The sequence below is a fragment of the Phacochoerus africanus genome, chromosome 4 (assembly GCF_016906955.1).
Source record: "Phacochoerus africanus isolate WHEZ1 chromosome 4, ROS_Pafr_v1, whole genome shotgun sequence".
NCBI classification, from domain to species: domain Eukaryota; kingdom Metazoa; phylum Chordata; class Mammalia; order Artiodactyla; family Suidae; genus Phacochoerus; species Phacochoerus africanus.
Window position 1 is genome coordinate 59,112,475 of NC_062547.1, and position 18,996 is coordinate 59,131,470.

Here is an 18,996-nt window from a genome sequence, read left to right on the forward strand (position 1 = left end):
GTGACGGACATAAAAATGTTTAAGGAGAAAACCCAAAAAGATGTAAAATTCATCACAAAGTGGATGATAGTATCAAATAGCCACGAATTTAAAGTACTTTGGATACTTTTTTTTTTTTTTTTTTTGGTCCTTTTAGGGCTGGACTCCCGGCATATGGAAGTTCCCAGGCTAGGACTAGAATTGGAGCTGTAGCTGCCAGCGTACACCACAGCCATGCAGAATCTGAGTCCGGTCTGCAACCTAAACCACTGCTCACGGCAAAGCCAGATCCTTAACCCACTGAGGGAGGGCAGGGATGGAACCCGTGTCTTCATGGATACTTGTCAGGTTCGTTAACAGCTGAGACGCTCAGGAACTACCATACTTTAAATACTCTTAAAGAATGAGAAGCAGTTGGTTTTTTGTTTGTTTTTTAATGTCAGTATTCACAATGTGCCCTCCAAATGTCTTTTCCAAGTTATTAAAAGATTTAAAAAAAAAAAAAAAAAAAGCTGTTACTTTAAAAAGCTTTCAAGGCCGGGTTTCCGAACCCGACACAGAGGTTCCAATCCGCTGGCGCCGCTGCAGGTTAGGGGTCCGGTCTGGTCAGGAGACAGCCTCCTCCCTCCTGGGGTGCCCCTGGGGCCTCCTTCTGCAACGAGATGTGTTTTCAAGAACAAAGGCCTTTAGGTGTTTATTTTACCGACCCACTTATTTGCTTTACTATCTGCCCCACCCGGGCACATAAAGTCATCAAAAACTGTCATCTTCGCGGTAATTTCTCCGGTTCCAGCCCACTAAGTGCCACTAGAAGCGCTGGGTAAATACTAAAACAAAAACCCTCCCTCGGCGTCCACGCCCTCGCAGCCCACCACGGTCACATGCCCGAAGGGGGGAAGCGACCATAGAGTCAGTCCTCCAGCTTCCCAGAGAGGACCCGGAAGTTCCCCGGAGCCGGTGTGGGTTTTTCCGGTAGGGCCGTCTGTGCTTTTGTCCCGCCGGCGGCCGGGCTCCCGCGGCGCCGCCACAGCCAGTACGTGAGTCCGCGGCTGCCCGCGCTCCCGCCCCTGGCCCTAGCCTGCCACGCCCTTCCCTTCGTGGCCGGGTCCTGACTACCCGGGGTCTCGGGCGGGATCCGGGAGGAAGCGTGCCCGCTCCCCACACACACCTCAGGAAGCGCGTTCCGGGGGAGTGGAGCGGAGGGTAGACATCGGGCCTGCTGACGGGTGTAGGGCGCAGCCCTGGAACGTATTTGGCTCCTTGTGGGCTCCACCTCCAACTGTTGGAGCGGGCCAGGCCCGGGTTGGGGCTGCCTGGTGTGTGGAGAAGGGCCGGGGCCTCGCACCGGTGTTTTGCAGTTCTTCACTGCTGTCTCTGGCGGGAGGGGAACCCTGAAAATTAGCCTCTGGTTGTGCCTACGCGGCAGTTAAGTTTGGCCCTGAGATTTGAGAGTAAATACGGGTGTTAGAGGGATCCCAGGGGGTGATCCGATTGGACCCCGCCCCCCTTTTTTTTCTTGATGGGGGAATGGTGTTGAGAGACTCCTCCTGCAGGTGTGGGTGGAGCTGCTGGTAGCCACTTCTGGTATTCGCCCCAGGGAAAGCTCACCTGTTATACAGATTCAGAATCCCGCGGGGAGACTGCCTGTCGCAGGGTCCACAAGATGGGAAGGAATTGACTAGGTAGGAAGTAGAAGGTCGAGGAGCCTCCTCGACCTGGGGACAGCCTGAGGGAAACCAGGCGTTGGGTTGAGAAAGAAGAATGAGGAATGCTGGGGCTAGGTGTGCTGCCCTGAGACGTTTGGACAGGGTGGCCACCAGGAGTATTTCTTTTTGAAACCACGAGAGAGTTTTCTTTTTAATAAATTTTTGAATATGTATTGTATTCTTAATGGTTCAGGTATTAAGAATATGAAAATATATCAGTGAAAAGGTTTCTTTCTGCCTAGCCATCTTGCTAGGCCCAACTCCCTTAGATAACCAGCCGCATTTGTTAGTTTCAGTATATCTTTCCGAGTTTCTTTATGCAAACCCTGGCAAATATGAATGCAGTTAGTTCCCCATTTTTTCACACAGGTGGTAGGATACTGTTCAGAGTTCTGCCCCTTGCTGCTTTTGCTTAATCTGTCTTAGAGATCATCCGAACACAAAGAGCTCCCCCCCCCCCCCCCCCCCCCCGCCAAATGATATTGGATTGCCTAGTTGGTCATTGTTTGGATGTTTTGCATGTTCCATAATTTTTTGGATCTATTCGGGCTATTTGGGTTGTTTCCAATTTTGTGTTACTTCAAACAGTAGTGGACTCAATGGCATTGTACTGGGGCATAACTGAGCAAGGATTATAAAGAGGGGATTAAGAATCATAAGTTTTTGTTTTACATTAACTCAGTCAGTTATCGATAGATTGTCAAATATGCCAAACCGCTATTATAATAACGTAGAGTGATGAACAAATTAAATCAGGTAGCTTTTCTCTTCTGGGACTTGTGTTTATGACACTTAGCCTTACAGTGGCCAAATAAAATAATTCTATTAGTTATTCTCTTCAAGCCAGTCTTTGTCCCTTTAGCTTCAGAAAATCTCTCAGCTTATCTTTCAGAATCCCTTTTGCTTACCTTCTTTCTTAGGATGATTAGAAATATCCTCACTACCAGGCGTGATAAGATTTTATTTCGTTTTTTACTTTAAGGAAAAAAATCACTTTTAATCATAAGGATTAAGCAGTAGAACCCAACTTATGTTAACCATTTATAACTCTGGTACTCATAAATTAAATGCAGTAATAACTAAAGCACAAATGTACCCTTTTCCCATCTGCGTATCATGTGTCTCACTCCTTAGTCTCATCTTTCATTTCTCCCATTCTCCCACTTCTTTCTTCTGAGTAGGTAAGCATTTTGTGCTCACGTGCCTGTTTTCTCTTTTTCTTTCTTTGGTCACCTCCTAGTCCAGTATAATATTCAAGAACTTAAGACACAGAATCTAAATGGTAGGTTGACTTGTAGAATATGATTGATACTCTGGAAATCCAAAGTAGCTGCAGGCCTGTTGCATCTGTTGCTTGTTGAAGTCTATTGTGAAGGCAGGAATTTTTAGCTAGAGTGAGCCACAGTTCCTCTCTTGTGAGTTGTCGAGTCTCTGGAGAAATTGCCCCTGACTCTCCTGGGCAAGGATAGTAAGAATTAAGGGCAGGTTCTTAATATTTACATGAACTTTTCTAGGAGGCTTTGGGGACAGAACATGAACAACAGGCACATAAGTGCCCAGAGTTTGTGGGTCATGTGGAAGGACTGGACAGCTTTCTGTGGCTGAGACTTAACTGATGGAACCAGGCTATTGGGTCATGCTCTCTGTTGAGAACTGGTGAGAGAGAAGTTCCCCATCAGCTTTGAGAATATTTAAGAAAGTAAACCATCTGACCCTCTCCCTATGCAGGAGTTGTGCTTTTGAGTGATTCTTTTCTTGTGTCATAGAGGCAGATGTGCTAGCCACCACATCAGTCTTTATTGAATTATAATAACCTCCTCCCAGACTCCAAGATTCAGTTCTCTCTCCCCTCAGTCCATTCTTCCACTGCAACCAGTATGAGTAGTCTTTACTGCTTAATTTTATATTATAAAAAACGATAGGAGAGTAAAATAGTACAGTGAATTCTATACATCCATCACTCAGATTCAACAATTATTAGGATTCTGCTTCACTTTTCCCTTTTACATTTTTTCCCCCATGCCTGCAGCATTCAGAAGTTCTGGGGAAAGGGATGAACTGACACCACAGCAGCAACCTGACCCTTAACCCACCGAGCCACCAGGGAACTCCCCCCTTTCATTTTTTTTGTTGAAGTATTTTCCAGACATCATGCCATTTCACCTTAGCATATTTTAGTCTAAAGAAAAGAGACACTTCTAACAGCCACAATACCTTTATCTCACACCATCCTAAATTAATTCTGATTCCTTGATATTATCTAACAGGGACTGGCAGACTACGCTATCCATGGTCTCTTTTTGTGTGACCCGCAAGCTTGAGAATGGTTTTTACTTTGCTTAAGGGATGTTAAAGAAGCAAACCCAAAAGAAAAACAAACAGTAGAATTGTATGTGGCCCACAAAACCTAAAATTTTTCCTATCTGGCCCTTTACTAACCCCTGTTTTGATAGAATAAGTCATCTTCCAAAATGCATATCTGAGTTTGGTACTCTTTGCCTAAAACTCTTCTGGATCAAGTCTGGAATCAGTATGATGGCAGACCCTGGTGTAGCCCTTATTTTTGCCCACCTATCCAGTTGTGCCTGCTATCTTCTGTTCTAGATGTCCAGAGGGTGGTGAACACCAGCCCTTTTGCAACTGCTCTTCCCTCTACTGCAACTACCTTGCTTGTCCTGAAGCTCTTTCCAGTTCATTGATGAAGAGGCTCTCCCCTTCCCTCATCCATGCCTTCTGTCTGCTATTTTTATCATATAGTAGTTATTTTCCTGCCAGACTCTCCTCTTTGCAAGTCCTTATTGACAGGGACTTGTCTTATTCATTTTTGTGTCCCTAGGATTAGCCTAGTGGCTGGAGAGGAAAGCAGGGTGTGGATCATAAGTTCCCTGGGCTACACCCAGCCTTAGAGATAACTGAGATACAGGAATGCATCTTCAGTATTGTTTGTAAGGATAACTTAATTTGTTATTCTCTTGATTGTCTTTACAATTTAACAACTATCTTATTCTGAGTGAGCTGCTATAAGAAAATACCACAGACAAAGTGGCTTATAAACAGAAATTTATTTTTCAAAGTTCTGGAGGCTGGGAAGTCCAAAATCAAGGCACCAAGGGAGCTCTGTGGGATTCTTTTATAAGATCACTAATCCTCTTTATGAAGGCTCCTCTCCTGACCTACAGACTCTTTCTTCCTATCCAAGTACCATCATTATGTTTTAGTGTTTTTCTGCCTGTGTGGGTTTTTTTTAGTGTTTATTTGTTTGGTTTTTGGCCATATGTGGAAGTTCCCAGGCCAGGGATTGAATCCACACTTCAGCAGCAACCCAGGCCACTGCAGTAACAACACCAGATCCTTAACCTGCTGTGCCACAGGGAACTCCTTTGTGTTTTTGACTGAACTTTAATATGAATTTCATTGAAAATCATTTCTTTTCAATGAAGATGCACATTTATATTGCTCTGTTTTGTTTTGAGTTATTAAGAGGATTGGGTGAGCTACATCAGATGATGGGAAGCTCTGCTTTCACACAAATACAGGAGGTTAAGCAGGCCTCGAACAGGGAGACTCCTGGAGGCTGCCTAGGTCAGAGTGGTAAACTGAAGTATTTGTGATTTCATGCAGACCAAGCCAGTCAGCAGCCAATAGAACAAGGAATCCCAGAGGAAGTGAAGGGTTCTGTCAGAGAGAGGGGAAAGGGTCCATCTGAGCCAAGGATGAGTAAATATGGTATCAGCAAGGGGGGAAGTAGCACAGCCCCTTTGGTGTCCAGCAAGTCACTCCAGCTGGCCAGATGCTGAAGACTTCAAGCACCACACTAGGTGGCCTGGAAACAACCATTAGGTAGTTCCCAGATATCCATTTTACAAAACTCAACAGCTGTTGGAAGAAGAATTGGACAGGGATAAGAATGAAGGTAGGGAGACTGGCAGAAGTTCAGGAGGGAATTCAGGAGAGCTTAAACTAAAGCCTTAGCAGTGGAGATGGAGTTGGGGGTGGGGATTTGAGAACTGTAGGTGGTGGAGTTAGCTGGTCTTAAGCAGTCTTTTTGATGTGGAATGGTTAGGGAAAGAGAAGGGCCCACTTACGATTTAGGCAAAAGGGAAGACAGGTGGATATGCAGCTCTATAATTGAAGAGAGTGATCTAGTGGGTGGAATGGATGGGGAGTTTGGGGTTGGTAGATGCAAACTGTTAGATCTGGACACAGATCTTTTTTATAACAGCTTTTCCCTCCAGTACAGATCCAGTTGAGGTCAGGTATTGAATTTAGTGGTCAAATCGCATTACCTTCTTTTATGTAGAACATTTGTATAGCCTTTCTTTGTCTTTTATGAAAATGATACTTTTAAAGAATACAAATACGTTTTAGTAGAATGTTCTTTGTTTTAGATTTATCTAATGTTTCCTTGTGTTTCAGTTCAAGTAATGCATTCTCATAGGTGATGTGTCCTTCTCAGGGTGTCACTTCTGGAAACACATGGTGTTTATCTGCCCCCTTCTTGGTGGTATTTAAGACACCAGGCCAAGGCATTATCTAATCTCCCTACTGTGTAATTAGTATTTTTTTCTCTTGTGGTCTACGGGAGAATATTTTAAGACCATGCATATACACTGTTCCTTGTCAGAATTTCCCCCAGGTTTAGAATCCATTGATAAATCTCTCCTGATCCTGGCTTTATTCTAATAGTTTCAGAATGCTGATTTTTTTCCTTCCAACTCTACCACTCCCTCCACATTTACCAGCCTGCCCCAGCATTATGCTTTAAGTAAGAGGCCTTCCCTTTCACCCCTGTTTGTACCTGTATAGACTCATGAAATCCTATTTTCAATGGTTTATAATTATTTTCATAATTACTATGGCACCTAAATTGGGCATTGAAGTTGGCTCTTGTGTCTTATGACATGCCCACATCATTTGTTTGTTTTTAGCATCTCCTTATTTGCTGGCACAACAAGATGTCTCATCTCATCTTGTACCTATTCTGCCTCTAGCCTGGAATCATCCTGGTTCCTTTTAGTGGGTAATGGTAGTAGAGACCTAGAACAAGGTGCTAAATAATGTGCTCATTAACTCAGGTATTTTTGTTTCTTAGCTTTTCAGACAGAGCTAGGGAGTATATGTACATTAACACACCTACGCACACAAGTATACAATACATGTGAATATACATGTGTATAATGTGCACATTTCTATATAATTTGGAAATCATGAGTTCACACCCAGTCATCTCCACAGGGTTCTTTTGTGTCTTCCCCTATTTCATATTTTTATGATCTTCTCCAGGAGAGCCCAACTAATCAACACAATTACTCAATCTCATAATAGATATAAAATTGTTCCTGAGTTGCTTTGCCCATTCCACTACAGAAAACAAGCCTGCTAAAAAGAGTTGTGTGCGGCTTTTCCACACTGCTCCCTCCAGGCTTCCCAAGACTGAGAGTATATAGTATATAGTCACATGTTATATACCCAAGTAACATGGGTTAGTTCTTTATTTCTTCTTGTGGTATTGGTATTCACATGAAATACAAGTGAGTTGATTGGTTTCCATTCACTTTCAGGCTTAGTAGCTTTCCCCATTCTTACTGTTTTAATTTTATTCTTTTTGAATCTTAAAACATTATCATGCTTCTATAAGTAAAAACTATACAAAAAGTTCTACTCAGGGTGTCTTTCTCCCCTCTCCCTTCTGTTCTATTCCCCTGCCCTACCCCTCATAGACAATAGACTTCACTGTTTTCTAGATTCTCTCACTACTGAAAAGATAAGCAGTTAATGTGCTTGCTTTTTAGTTTCCTTACATAAAATGTAACATATGCTCTTTTCTGTATCAATTTATAGAAATGTTCCTCATTCTTTTTTAGTACTCTATTGTGTATATGTGCCATAGTTTATTTAGCCACTGTTCTGTGCTTGTAGGGTTTTTTAAGATTTTTTTTTAATTAAAAATAATGCTACAGGGAATAACTTTGTGCATATATACTTTTGTATTACTGGAAGTGTATCTTCAGTATAAATTCCTAGATGGGATTTCTGGATTAGAGTACAATACCTACATAGTTGAGTAGATATTGGCAAATTTCCTTCAACAGGGACTATGCCAGTTTGCATTCCCAGTAATGTTTCCCTTTAACCTCACCCACAGAATATATTGTCACCCTTTAAAAAAAAAAAAATGTATTTTGATCCTGCTGTGTAGCACTGGGAACTATGTCTAGTCACTTCTGATGGAGCATGATAATGTAAGAAAAAAGAATCTATACATGTATGTGTAACTGGGTCACCATGCTGTACAGTCAAAAAAATAATAATAATGTATTGGGTAATAAAAAATAAAAAAAAAAAGCTTTGGCAAAGTAAAGGAAATTATCAACAAAAAAAAAAATTTTTTTTTTTTTTTTAATTTTATGGCTGCACCTGTGGCATGTGGAAATTCCCAGGTCACGGAGTAAATCCAAACCATAGCTGCAGCAACGCTGAATCTTTCAACTCACTGAGCTGGACTGGGGATTAAACCTGCTCCTCCATGGTGACCTGAGCCATTGTAGTGGGATTCTTAACCCACTGCCCCACAGCAGGAACTCCATCAACCTTTTAAATATTTGCCAATCTGCCACATGACAATGGAGATCTTAGTATTATTTTAATTTCTTATTATGAGTGAATTGAAAACATATATAAGGGCCATTTTAGTATTTCTTTTTGTGACTTGTCTGTTCATGTCTTTTGCCCATTTTTCTATAGGCTTTTTTTAGTCTTTTTCTTCAACTTTTAAAAATTCTTTGTGTATTAAAGATATTAGCTCTTGTATATGATGTATGGTGCCAAATATTTTCTTCCACTTTGTCATTTATTTCTTGATTTTGTTTATGGTGTTTTTGCCATGGATTTTATTTTTATTTCTATATGGTCAAATTTATCAATCTTTTCTTTTAGTGCATCTGGGTCATAGAAGCTTTCTCTGTACTCAGATTATAGAGGCATCCACCCATGTTTTTTTCCAGTATTTATATAGTGTCACTTTTTGGGGGGGTGCGCCTGCAGCACACAAAAGTTCCAGGCCAGGAGTTAAACCTGTGCCACAGCAGTAGCTCAAGCCACAGCAGTGACAACACTAGACCCTTAACCTGCTGTGCCACCAGGGAACTCCTAGTGTCACTTTTTACTATTTAGACCTCTGCTACATTTGGAGATTTTTCCTGTGTGTGGTGTAAAGAATGGATTTAATTTTATCTGTTTTGAAATGGCTTTATAGTTATTCCAACATTATCAAAAAGAGTATTTTTGCCTCAGTAATTTGATATACCATCTTTATCATGTATTAATTTCTATGTGTAATTGGGACTATTTCTGAATTTTTATTCTGTTCCATTTATTTATACACCAAATACCATGCTGTTTTAGTTATAGCAGCTTTTGGGTGTATTTAATATCTAGTATGGCTAGTCCACCTCCCTTGTACCTTTTCTTTTTATCCCCCTGCCCTGGCAAATTTTGTGTTTCCCTGGCAAACTTAGGGGATTTGGTTTTATGGCTATAGAAACTTGAATGTCTTTCTCTTCAGAGGGCTGAGTGTGAGTATAAGTGCAGGGGCCAAGGCCAAAGAGAAGGGATGGAGCCTGATGTGATGGGAGCAGGATTCAGAGCACAGATAAAAGGTGTGTTGCTGTTAATGGTCCAGAATTCCACTGCTAACCTAATAGCCCTCACATTTTTAGTTACTTGGACTGTTCTGCCCAAGGTAATAAAGGGAGCAAGGAACTACTCTGTACCACCATTCCTCAGTGACTTCTAATGATCTCTTAGCTAATATTACTTCATAGCCATTTTGTGACGCTTTCTCAGATGAGTCACCTTTGGTTTAATAGGTCTGTTGAGTGATTCTTTATTTTACCTTCCTGGTAATTATCTGAGTTCCTAGTTCCTCCTGTTGTGTACATTTTAATTCAGAGTTCATCATTCTAATCCCATAGTATAGGTTGGATCATGAGTGTGATTCTTTTACATGTTCCTCCGGAGTATATATCTTTTCTTTTATTGCCCCTGCTTCCTCATCACATGCTCATATATAGTTTCTAAGTAAAATTATGGAGTACTGACCAAGAGAGTCTGATACAAAGGGTAAGAGGGGAAGTCTGAATTTTAACTAAGTCTGTCTACACATGTCTCATTGTCTAAGTTGGAGAACAACTCGCTTAAAACTGATTATTTTATTCTCAGGAGTCAGTCTTTTAGTAGGTGGATGCTGATAGAATGCCATGTGTGTGTAGAGTACCTTCAAGGGAACAAAGGGTCACTGCTTTCACCCTAAAATCTACTTTGAGAAGAGTTTACCTTTCCTGAGTCCTGTGTTTTATCTTAAGGTTACAACTGTGATCCAGTAACCTGACTTTGATTAAATAATGAACTTGGTGATATAGTATATAGAACTAACAAAGTGACCCCAATTGTTCTCTGTGCTTTATATATTTATTTAATGCTCACATCATTTCTATTGCCATCATTTTACAGATCAGGAAACTGGCATTAAAGAGGTTAAATGACTTTCTTGAGATCATACAGCTATGTATTTGAACCTAGGTAGTATTAGTTCCTTTAGTTGATGGTTTGTGCTTTAGCTTCTGATCTTTGATATGCTCTGACTGCAGTTAGCTTCTTCATAAAGTAGGAATGAAAGCCTCTTTACCTGGCATGCCAGAGTCTGTTCTTCAGTGTAGAGTTCCACCCTGACTAAACCACTCCCCAGGGTCAGTGTTTCCTTGGAGGGGAAATCCAGGAGGCCACACCAACAATAGGAATCTGCAGCTTGTTTTCTTCCTCATCTCTGACATGACTGTCCTCATGATTTCGTAACCAGCTCCCCAGTACCTCCACCCATATACTGATTTCTCCTTTAGTTTTGCCAGCCTTCTGCTGAATGTGTCTTCTTAGCTTTTGTCTTACTTATTAATATTTCATCTCCTACTCTTCAGAGATTCCTTCTACCCATGGTTTTCCCAAGACTAGGTGGCATTTCCCAAAAACTGATCAGTGTTGCTCTTGGTTCTGTGTATCATTTTAACCCATTGCAACTTGCCCTTGTGCTGAGCTGTTATGCAAGAATAAAAGCTGTTCGTTCCATTGATAATCCAAGGCTCTTGCATTTTGACATTAGTTCCATGGGGCAGAAATTTTGACATGTCCATTATCCTATCACTAGCAGTTAAAAATGGTACCTGCACACAGCATGTAGTCAATAAACATTTGTTGAGTGAATGTGGATGTAATTCCTTTGGTTTCTTCTAAACCAAGTGAACAAGTATCATTTTCATTTTCTTGGTTTAGTGTCACATTTGAAGACGAGGGGCACTGAGGATGAGGACTCAACTGAAAATTATGAAATTGGAAATGCAGAATCTTTGTGGCCAAAAGTGGAAGGTCTTCACAAGAATCATATGCAGGAATCTAAGATTGGTGAAACTTATGATTGGGATAGCAAAATAGAGAATCAGGTGGAAAAGCCTGAGGGAAAACGAATGAAGGAAGACAAAAGTGGCACCAGGGAAAAGATTGGCAAAGCCAAGAATACAGTGAATATAAAAATAGAACATGAAGATGAGGCATCTGAGAAAAGCTTATGTCTGAGCTCAAAACATGTTACACACCAGACTGTCCCTATAGAACAGAAAAGCAGTGAACAAGGCACATGTGTGGAGAACATTAATGGAAACTCTCACCCCAGTTTACAGCAGAAAACAACTGCTGTTAAGAAGTCACATAAGTGTGATGAGTGTGGGAAATCCTTTAAATATAATTCCCGACTTGTTCAACATAAAATTATGCATACCGGTGAAAAACGCTATGAGTGTGATGACTGTGGAGGGACTTTCCGGAGCAGCTCAAGCCTTCGAGTCCACAAGCGAATCCATACTGGGGAGAAGCCGTACAAGTGTGAGGAGTGTGGGAAAGCCTACATGTCCTACTCCAGCCTTATCAACCACAAAAGCACCCATTCTGGGGAAAAGAACTGTAAGTGTGATGAGTGTGGAAAATCCTTCAATTACAGCTCTGTTTTGGACCAGCATAAGAGGATCCACACTGGGGAGAAGCCCTATGAATGTGGTGAGTGTGGGAAGGCTTTCAGGAACAGCTCTGGCCTCAGAGTCCACAAAAGGATCCACACAGGTGAGAAGCCCTATGAATGTGACATCTGTGGGAAAACCTTCAGTAATAGCTCTGGCCTCAGAGTCCACAAAAGGATTCACACAGGGGAGAAACCCTATGAATGTGATGAGTGTGGGAAGGCCTTCATTACTTGCAGAACACTTCTAAACCATAAAAGCATCCACTTTGGAGATAAACCTTATAAATGTGATGAGTGTGAGAAATCATTTAATTATAGTTCTCTCCTCATTCAGCATAAAGTTATCCACACTGGAGAGAAACCTTATGAATGTGATGAATGTGGAAAGGCCTTCAGGAACAGCTCAGGCCTAATAGTGCATAAAAGGATCCACACAGGAGAGAAACCTTACAAATGTGATGTCTGCGGCAAAGCATTCAGCTATAGCTCAGGCCTTGCAGTCCATAAAAGCATTCACCCTGGGAAGAAAGCCCATGAATGTAAGGAGTGTGGAAAATCCTTCAGTTATAACTCACTTCTTCTTCAGCATAAAACGATTCACACTGGAGAGAGACCTTATGTGTGTGATGTGTGTGGAAAAACTTTCAGAAACAATTCAGGACTCAAAGTCCACAGGAGGCTCCATACTGGGGAAAAACCATATAAGTGTGATGTGTGTGGAAAAGCCTATATCTCACGCTCTAGCCTTAAAAACCACAAAGGAATCCATCTTGGAGAGAAGCCCTATAAATGTAGCTATTGTGAGAAATCCTTTAATTACAGCTCTGCCCTTGAACAACATAAAAGGATTCATACAAGGGAGAAACCCTTTGGGTGTGATGAGTGTGGAAAAGCCTTCAGAAATAATTCAGGCCTTAAAGTACATAAACGAATCCACACTGGGGAGAGACCTTACAAATGTGAAGAATGTGGGAAAGCCTACATCTCACTCTCAAGCCTTATAAACCATAAAAGTGTACACCCTGGGGAAAAGCCCTATAAGTGTGATGAATGTGAAAAAGCCTTCGTCACATACCGAACACTTATAAATCACAAAAAAATTCATCTTGGGGAGAAGCCCTATAAATGCGATGTGTGTGAGAAATCTTTTAATTACACCTCACTCCTTTCTCAACACAGAAGGGTCCACACTAGAGAGAAGCCCTATGAATGTGACAGGTGTGAGAAGGTTTTCAGAAACAACTCAAGCCTTAAAGTGCATAAAAGAATCCATACTGGTGAGAAGCCCTATGAATGTGATGTGTGTGGAAAAGCCTATATCTCACACTCGAGCCTTATTAACCATAAAAGTACCCACCCTGGAAAGACACCTTACACATGTGATGAATGTGGAAAAGCTTTTTTCTCAAGTAGAACTCTTATAAGCCATAAAAGAGTCCATCTTGGGGAGAAACCCTTCAAATGTGTCGAGTGTGGGAAATCTTTCAGTTACAGCTCACTCCTCTCTCAACATAAGAGGATCCATACAGGGGAAAAACCCTATGTGTGTGATTGGTGTGGGAAGGCATTCAGGAACAGCTCAGGCCTCACAGTGCATAAAAGGATCCACACAGGTGAGAAACCCTATGGATGTGATCAATGTGAGAAGGCATACATCTCACACTCAAGTCTTATCAACCATAAAAGTATCCACAGTGGGCAGCAGCCCTATAATTGTGAGTGTGGGAAATCCTTTAATTACAGATCAGTCCTTGACCAACACAAAAGGATCCACACTGGAAAGAAGCCATACCGATGTAATGAGTGTGGGAAGGCTTTCAATATCAGATCAAATCTCACCAAGCATAAAAGAACCCATACTGGAGAGGAATCTTTAAATGTGACAAGTCTGGGAAGTCATAGTGGCACATTACAAAAAAGAACTCATGAGGTTGGGAATGTTCTAGATGGGACCAAGATGAGCAAATCCCTGTAGGAGGCAGAGCTTACTGAGTATCAACTCAAGTGAAGGAAAAAAAAAAAAAAAAAAAACCTTGTAAGAGTAATCTGAGGTCTATGTTCATGGCTTATAATTTACATAGTATAAATGAAAAGAGTAATTTTTATTTCTGTTCAGTCACACCTAGGAAGGAAGGTCCTAGTGTCAAAGTAGTTGAGCCCTTATGGAATATAAAATAATTCATACTGTGGATAAAACATATCAAAGTGATGAAGTATGAAAAAAAAAACAGACATTTCTGGACAGAAAACACACAAATGAAAAGACTTCTACTAGAAGTCAAATAGTCACAATCAGAAAGTTCATATTTGGGTAAATTCCGTGAATAGAAATGTAGGAGATTCAGGTATAGCTTTGAATCCCGAGTATCCATTAGTCAGTGGAAAAGATTCAAGAAGGACTTCTAATAGGCAAATTCAGGGAGAGAGAGGCTTCAGGGAATATGAATTTATATAGTAGTGATTATGAAGTATAACCTTGATATAATGGAATGATTTGGGGGAGTGATGACAACTTCTGAAACAAAATTTAAATTTCATTTTAGGAAATGTAAAAAGTGTAGCTTATAAACATAACAGGAGATAGGAGAGAGTCACTCATAAATAAATGCAAGTTTACTATACTGTTCTAATGTTGTGTTATACTAGTTGAATGGTTGAAACTTAAAAAAATTTCCCAGATGAACCCCCTCAGTGAATGATGAATGTGTGGTAAGTGAAAATCACACACTATGCTACACAATGAAGGGTTCTACCATGGAGAGAAATTCAGCACATTCAGTAACTAATGGAACACATCTTCAACATGAATTAGCACCTTACATGAAAAGAATTGATTTAGGGATTCCTATGAATAGGAATGCTGAAAAGGAGGACATTTTATTACAGGAGCTAAAAAGTTGCCACCAGTAATCAAGGGATAGGAAATTCATGCTTCTTAACAATCCCGTCTAAATGTTTGATTGTTTTTGATTGTTATTGTAAAGATTTCATGCACTACATGTGTGTATTGTCTGTTGTAAAATGTTATGAGTGCTTTGTTCAGGGCTCACTCTCTTGGCCACAAAGAGCCAGATAGTTGTGGCAAGGTAAGGTGAAACTCCAATAAAGATGTTCCTCAAAAATAAACACGTTGTGACATACTTTAGGTAGAGAAAATGCAGAGAAAGCCATTTGTATGTCATATCTTTGTGAGGTAAGTTATACCAGATCCAGGAGTTCCCATTGTGGCTCAGTGGCTAACGAATCCAACTAGTATCCATGAGGACACGGGTTTGATCCCTGGCCTTGCTCAACGGGTTAAGGATCTGGCATTGCTGTGGCTGTGGCATAGGCCAGTAGCTACAGCTCCGATTCAACCCCTAGCCTGGGCACCTCCATGTGCTGTGGGTACAGCCCTAAAAAAAGACCAAAAAAAAAAGTTATACTAGATCCAAACCCAAGGAGGGCAGCAGGAGAGCTCATCCTGCAGGGCTTGTAGCTGAGATTTTATGAGAGATAAGGTGGTACCTCCATCAGAAGAAGTGCAGATTGGATTGATCCTCACTGGGGCTGGATCACAAGCCCTGGGAGTGGACAGGTTGTGTGAGTGATCAGTCATCACGTAGAAACAGTTCTCTTGGGAACAGATAGAATGTAACAAAATATTTTTAACTGTATATAAGGCTGTTAACTAGGTAACTCAAAGAGTCTTCTGAGAATTAAGTAATCTGTCCAAGAATACTGCGAGTAGAGCCATCAGTAGAGGCTGGAGAATTCTAAGTCAGGTATCTTTGGCTGCAGAATCCAGTTTTTATAAGAGAACATTCTCTGGTCAAATAGTTTCCTGGGAGTTCCCGTCGAGGCGCAGTGGTTAACGAATCCAACTAGGAACCATGAGGTTGCGGGTTCGGTCCCTGCCCTTGCTTGTGGGTTGATGATCCGGCGTTGCCGTGAGCTGTGGTGTAGGTTGCAGACATGGCTCGGATCCTGCGTTGCTGTGGCTCTGGCATAGGCCTGTGGCTACAGCTCCGATTCGACCCCTAGCCTGAGAACCTCCACATGCCGCGGGAGCGGCCCAAGAAATAGCAAAAAAAAAAAAAAAAGTTTCCTGTTTCTATACATATAATTCCCATGCCTTTAGGAGTATTTCACTTTGCAGCCAAACAAGGTAAGTTTTGATGGAGAGGGTAGAGGTGGTGTAGGGTTGATGGTAGAAAAGGAAAAGGGAAAGAACATTTCTGCTTCTCAACTCCACTTTGAAATGTTACAACCACACTTGTTCTTTGTCCTCTCTATACAACACTGGAAAACCTGACCCTATCCACAGGCTTGGGTTAATTTATACAGCAAATAACTTGTTGAGGATCTGCTAGGCACATCCTAGGTACTAGGTACTAGGCAGCAGGAGTAGACAGGAGAGAAACGGTATGAACAAAGCTACTTTGATGGGCTCTACTAAACCATGGGCTTTCTGGGGAACATGATCCACCCACTGGGAAGGGAGGCAGCAGTGACATCTAAGCAGGATATTGAATGGATCTTTTTAATTTTTTGGCTGTGCCCATGGCATGCAGAAGTTCCTGGGAAAGGAATTGAACCTGTGCCACTGCAGTAACAATGCTGGATCCTTAACCTGTTGCACCACAAGAGAACTCTGAGTTGGGTCTTTTTAAATAGAGGAGTGGGCATAGGATGGCCTGATTAAAGACAGCATTGGAAATGCTCATGCATCCTCCAGAGTGGCCAGCCCATGGCAGGTCTGGAGTGCAGTGGACATAAAGGAAGGAGGCCATGGAGTACTGATTCCCAGTAGTCTCTGAGCATTGACCCATCTTTCATTTGCTGAATATAGGACCAGTTATAACTGTTTTGGATGATAGGTTACTTAAGGTTTCCTTGTGGCCAAGGCTGTTGGTGTGCCTCTGGCTTTAGATCCCCAAGTCCTCCCCCCCCACCACCACACACACACCTACATGAGCTCCACGTGGGCCTAAGGCATCACCTACTTTTGAAAGAGGTTAAAGAACAAGGGAGAAGAGAGCTTCCACACGAATGGGGATTCTGAGTGCCTCAGCCTGCTAAGCACCAGGACATCTTCCTACTGCAGCCTCCATTGACTTGGACACATGGGAAATGGGCCATAGTCCGCTTAAGGCTTAGGCCTTGAGTCTACCTAGTGCCAGATATATGCTGCTTGGACTAATCCCAGATGAGGAAGGGTCTTCAGGTCTCCAACCAGTCCAAGTGGACTTTTTGGTACAGATCCAAAAAGCTGGTGGCTACTCCTGTTCAGACTCATCTCAGGACTCAAGCTGGTTTAGGGAACACCAGCCCCCACCCTCTTCCAGGAAATGTCTGTTATGCAAGAAGAAAGAATTGCAAACATGTAGGTAAATCAAAAACACTTATTTTAAACATTGTCTAATTCTCAAGGCTAAAGGATAAATAGAATTGAAATGTGGGACAATAGGTAAATTAGAAGCTGGAAAATCTGCGTGAAATCAGGCTAAAGTGCCTGTATTTGGGAGTATGGTCAAGATGCCCTTTATTGAGTTAAATGCAGTTATTGTGTCATGGGCAAGCACTAGAAGGATAGAAATAAAATACATGAATCTAAAAATCTGGACTGGGAAACCTCAAATCTAGAAAAGAAAATGTTGAAAAGGTGAGACAATATTTTGTTTCTGGTAGAGGTAGGCTAGGTTTTTTGGGTCAGTTTCACACCAAAAACATTGGAAAAAAACATAGTGTTTAAAATAATGGTGTGCCCTCTCCTTGAATGAGATGGAGGCTGAAAAGTCTGCAGTTTAAACAGGCAAGTCTGTTTTAAGATGGGATCTTGTCATCAGAGGTGAACATGAAAGCAGATTAGCCCTAGACTGTTGCTGATGCTGCAGTTACGTACAATTTCACCAGCCACCTACAGAGAGTTGAAGGATAGAGCCAGGCCCACCCAGGGTGATGAAAATTTTTTTTTTTGCAGTGCCCATAGCATGTGGAAATTCCCTGGTCAGGGATGAAACCTGGGCCAAAGCAGTGACAGCACTGGGTCTTTAACCCGGTAGGATACCAGGGAATTCCATAAGGTGATGAAACTTATAAGTGATTTTCAAAGTTAAGTTGGGTTCCCAAAGTGCTTCCCCTAGGACAAGATAAACCAAATCTAGGCCATTCCCCTTCCCCACCACCAGGGAGCTGTAGAAAATGACTTTGTTACTGAGCATAGCAATAAAAGTACAGCAAAAATTGACAGAACATTGTAAATCAACTATAATAGAAAAAATAAAAATCTTGGAAAAGAAAACATCCTTGACAAATTGTGGTCACTCGCCAAAACTTACAACCCAGGTAAATATAACCTGAGGCCTGGCAGAAGCAGATAAAACTCCCTTGGAAGAGGACTTCTTCAATCTAAACCTCAGGCAACACAATAATTTTTCAGGGGGCAATCATCAGTAAGCTAAGATCATGAGGGAAATAAGGAAAAAAGGTAGCATGACTGAAAACCAGCAGGAAAGAATGGACCCACATAGACTTCACATTAGAATGATTCGGTACATTTGTGAAAACAACTGCTTAAAATATTTAAAGATGTACTTGGCAGTAGATTGTGAAACAGAAAGAATGAGAATTGGTGAACTGAAATATATGTTTGGAGTTCCTGCCGTGGCTCAGCAGTTTGGAATGAGAATTGGTGAACCAAAAGATATGTTTGGAGTTCCTGTTGTGGCACATATCTTAGACTGCTCACTGGTGATTGCTCAAAAAAATCACTGTGTTGCCTGAGGTCTAGATTGAAGAAGTCACCATGACTAGTATCTATGAGAATGTGGGTTCAATCCATGGCTTCACTCAGTGGGTTAAGGATCTGGTGTTGCTGTGAGCTGTGGTGTAGGTTGCAGATGCTGTTTGGATCTAATGTTGCTGCAGCTGTGGTGTAGGCTGGCAGTTGCTGTTCCAAGTCAGCCCCTAGCCTGAGAACTTCCATATGCTGCAGGTGCAGCCCTGAAAAGCAGAAAAAAGAGAGAGAGAGAGAGAGGAAAGAAAGAAAGAAAGAAAGAAGAAAGAAAGAAGAAAGAACGACCCTCGATGAAGTCTGAGGGAGAAGGGCGCTCTCGCAGAGATCCAGACGAGAAAATAGCAATCTCTAAAGAAATCAGAAATCACGAAATAACTAAAGACCGAAAGACCCTCCAGCCCTCCCTCCCTCACGACCCTCGCCTCCCTCCTCCAGCAATCCCGCCATGCCAGAAGCCCTCCCTCAAAGAA

The 18,996-nt window shown here is 41.8% G+C and overlaps 1 protein-coding gene across 4 annotated transcripts; it reads left to right on the forward strand.

The window, feature by feature from the left end:
* The first annotated feature begins 923 nt into the window (after positions 1–923).
* On the forward strand, positions 924–14,874 carry ZFP62 (ZFP62 zinc finger protein). 4 transcript variants are annotated; one of them, XM_047776385.1, is made up of 3 exons: positions 933–1,012; positions 9,250–9,343; positions 11,010–14,874. In XM_047776385.1, exons 2-3 carry the CDS (start codon positions 9,298–9,300, stop codon positions 13,721–13,723), a joined length of 2,760 nt encoding a protein of 919 aa, XP_047632341.1. In that variant the 5' UTR covers positions 933–1,012; positions 9,250–9,297; the 3' UTR covers positions 13,724–14,874. The 4 variants fall into 4 exon arrangements, with proteins under 4 accessions (XP_047632342.1, XP_047632341.1, XP_047632344.1 ...); XM_047776386.1 differs by lacking the exon at positions 9,250–9,343 and having other exon boundaries at positions 924–1,012; XM_047776388.1 differs by lacking the exon at positions 9,250–9,343 and having other exon boundaries at positions 937–1,016.
* Positions 14,875–18,996: the final 4,122 nt, after the last annotated feature.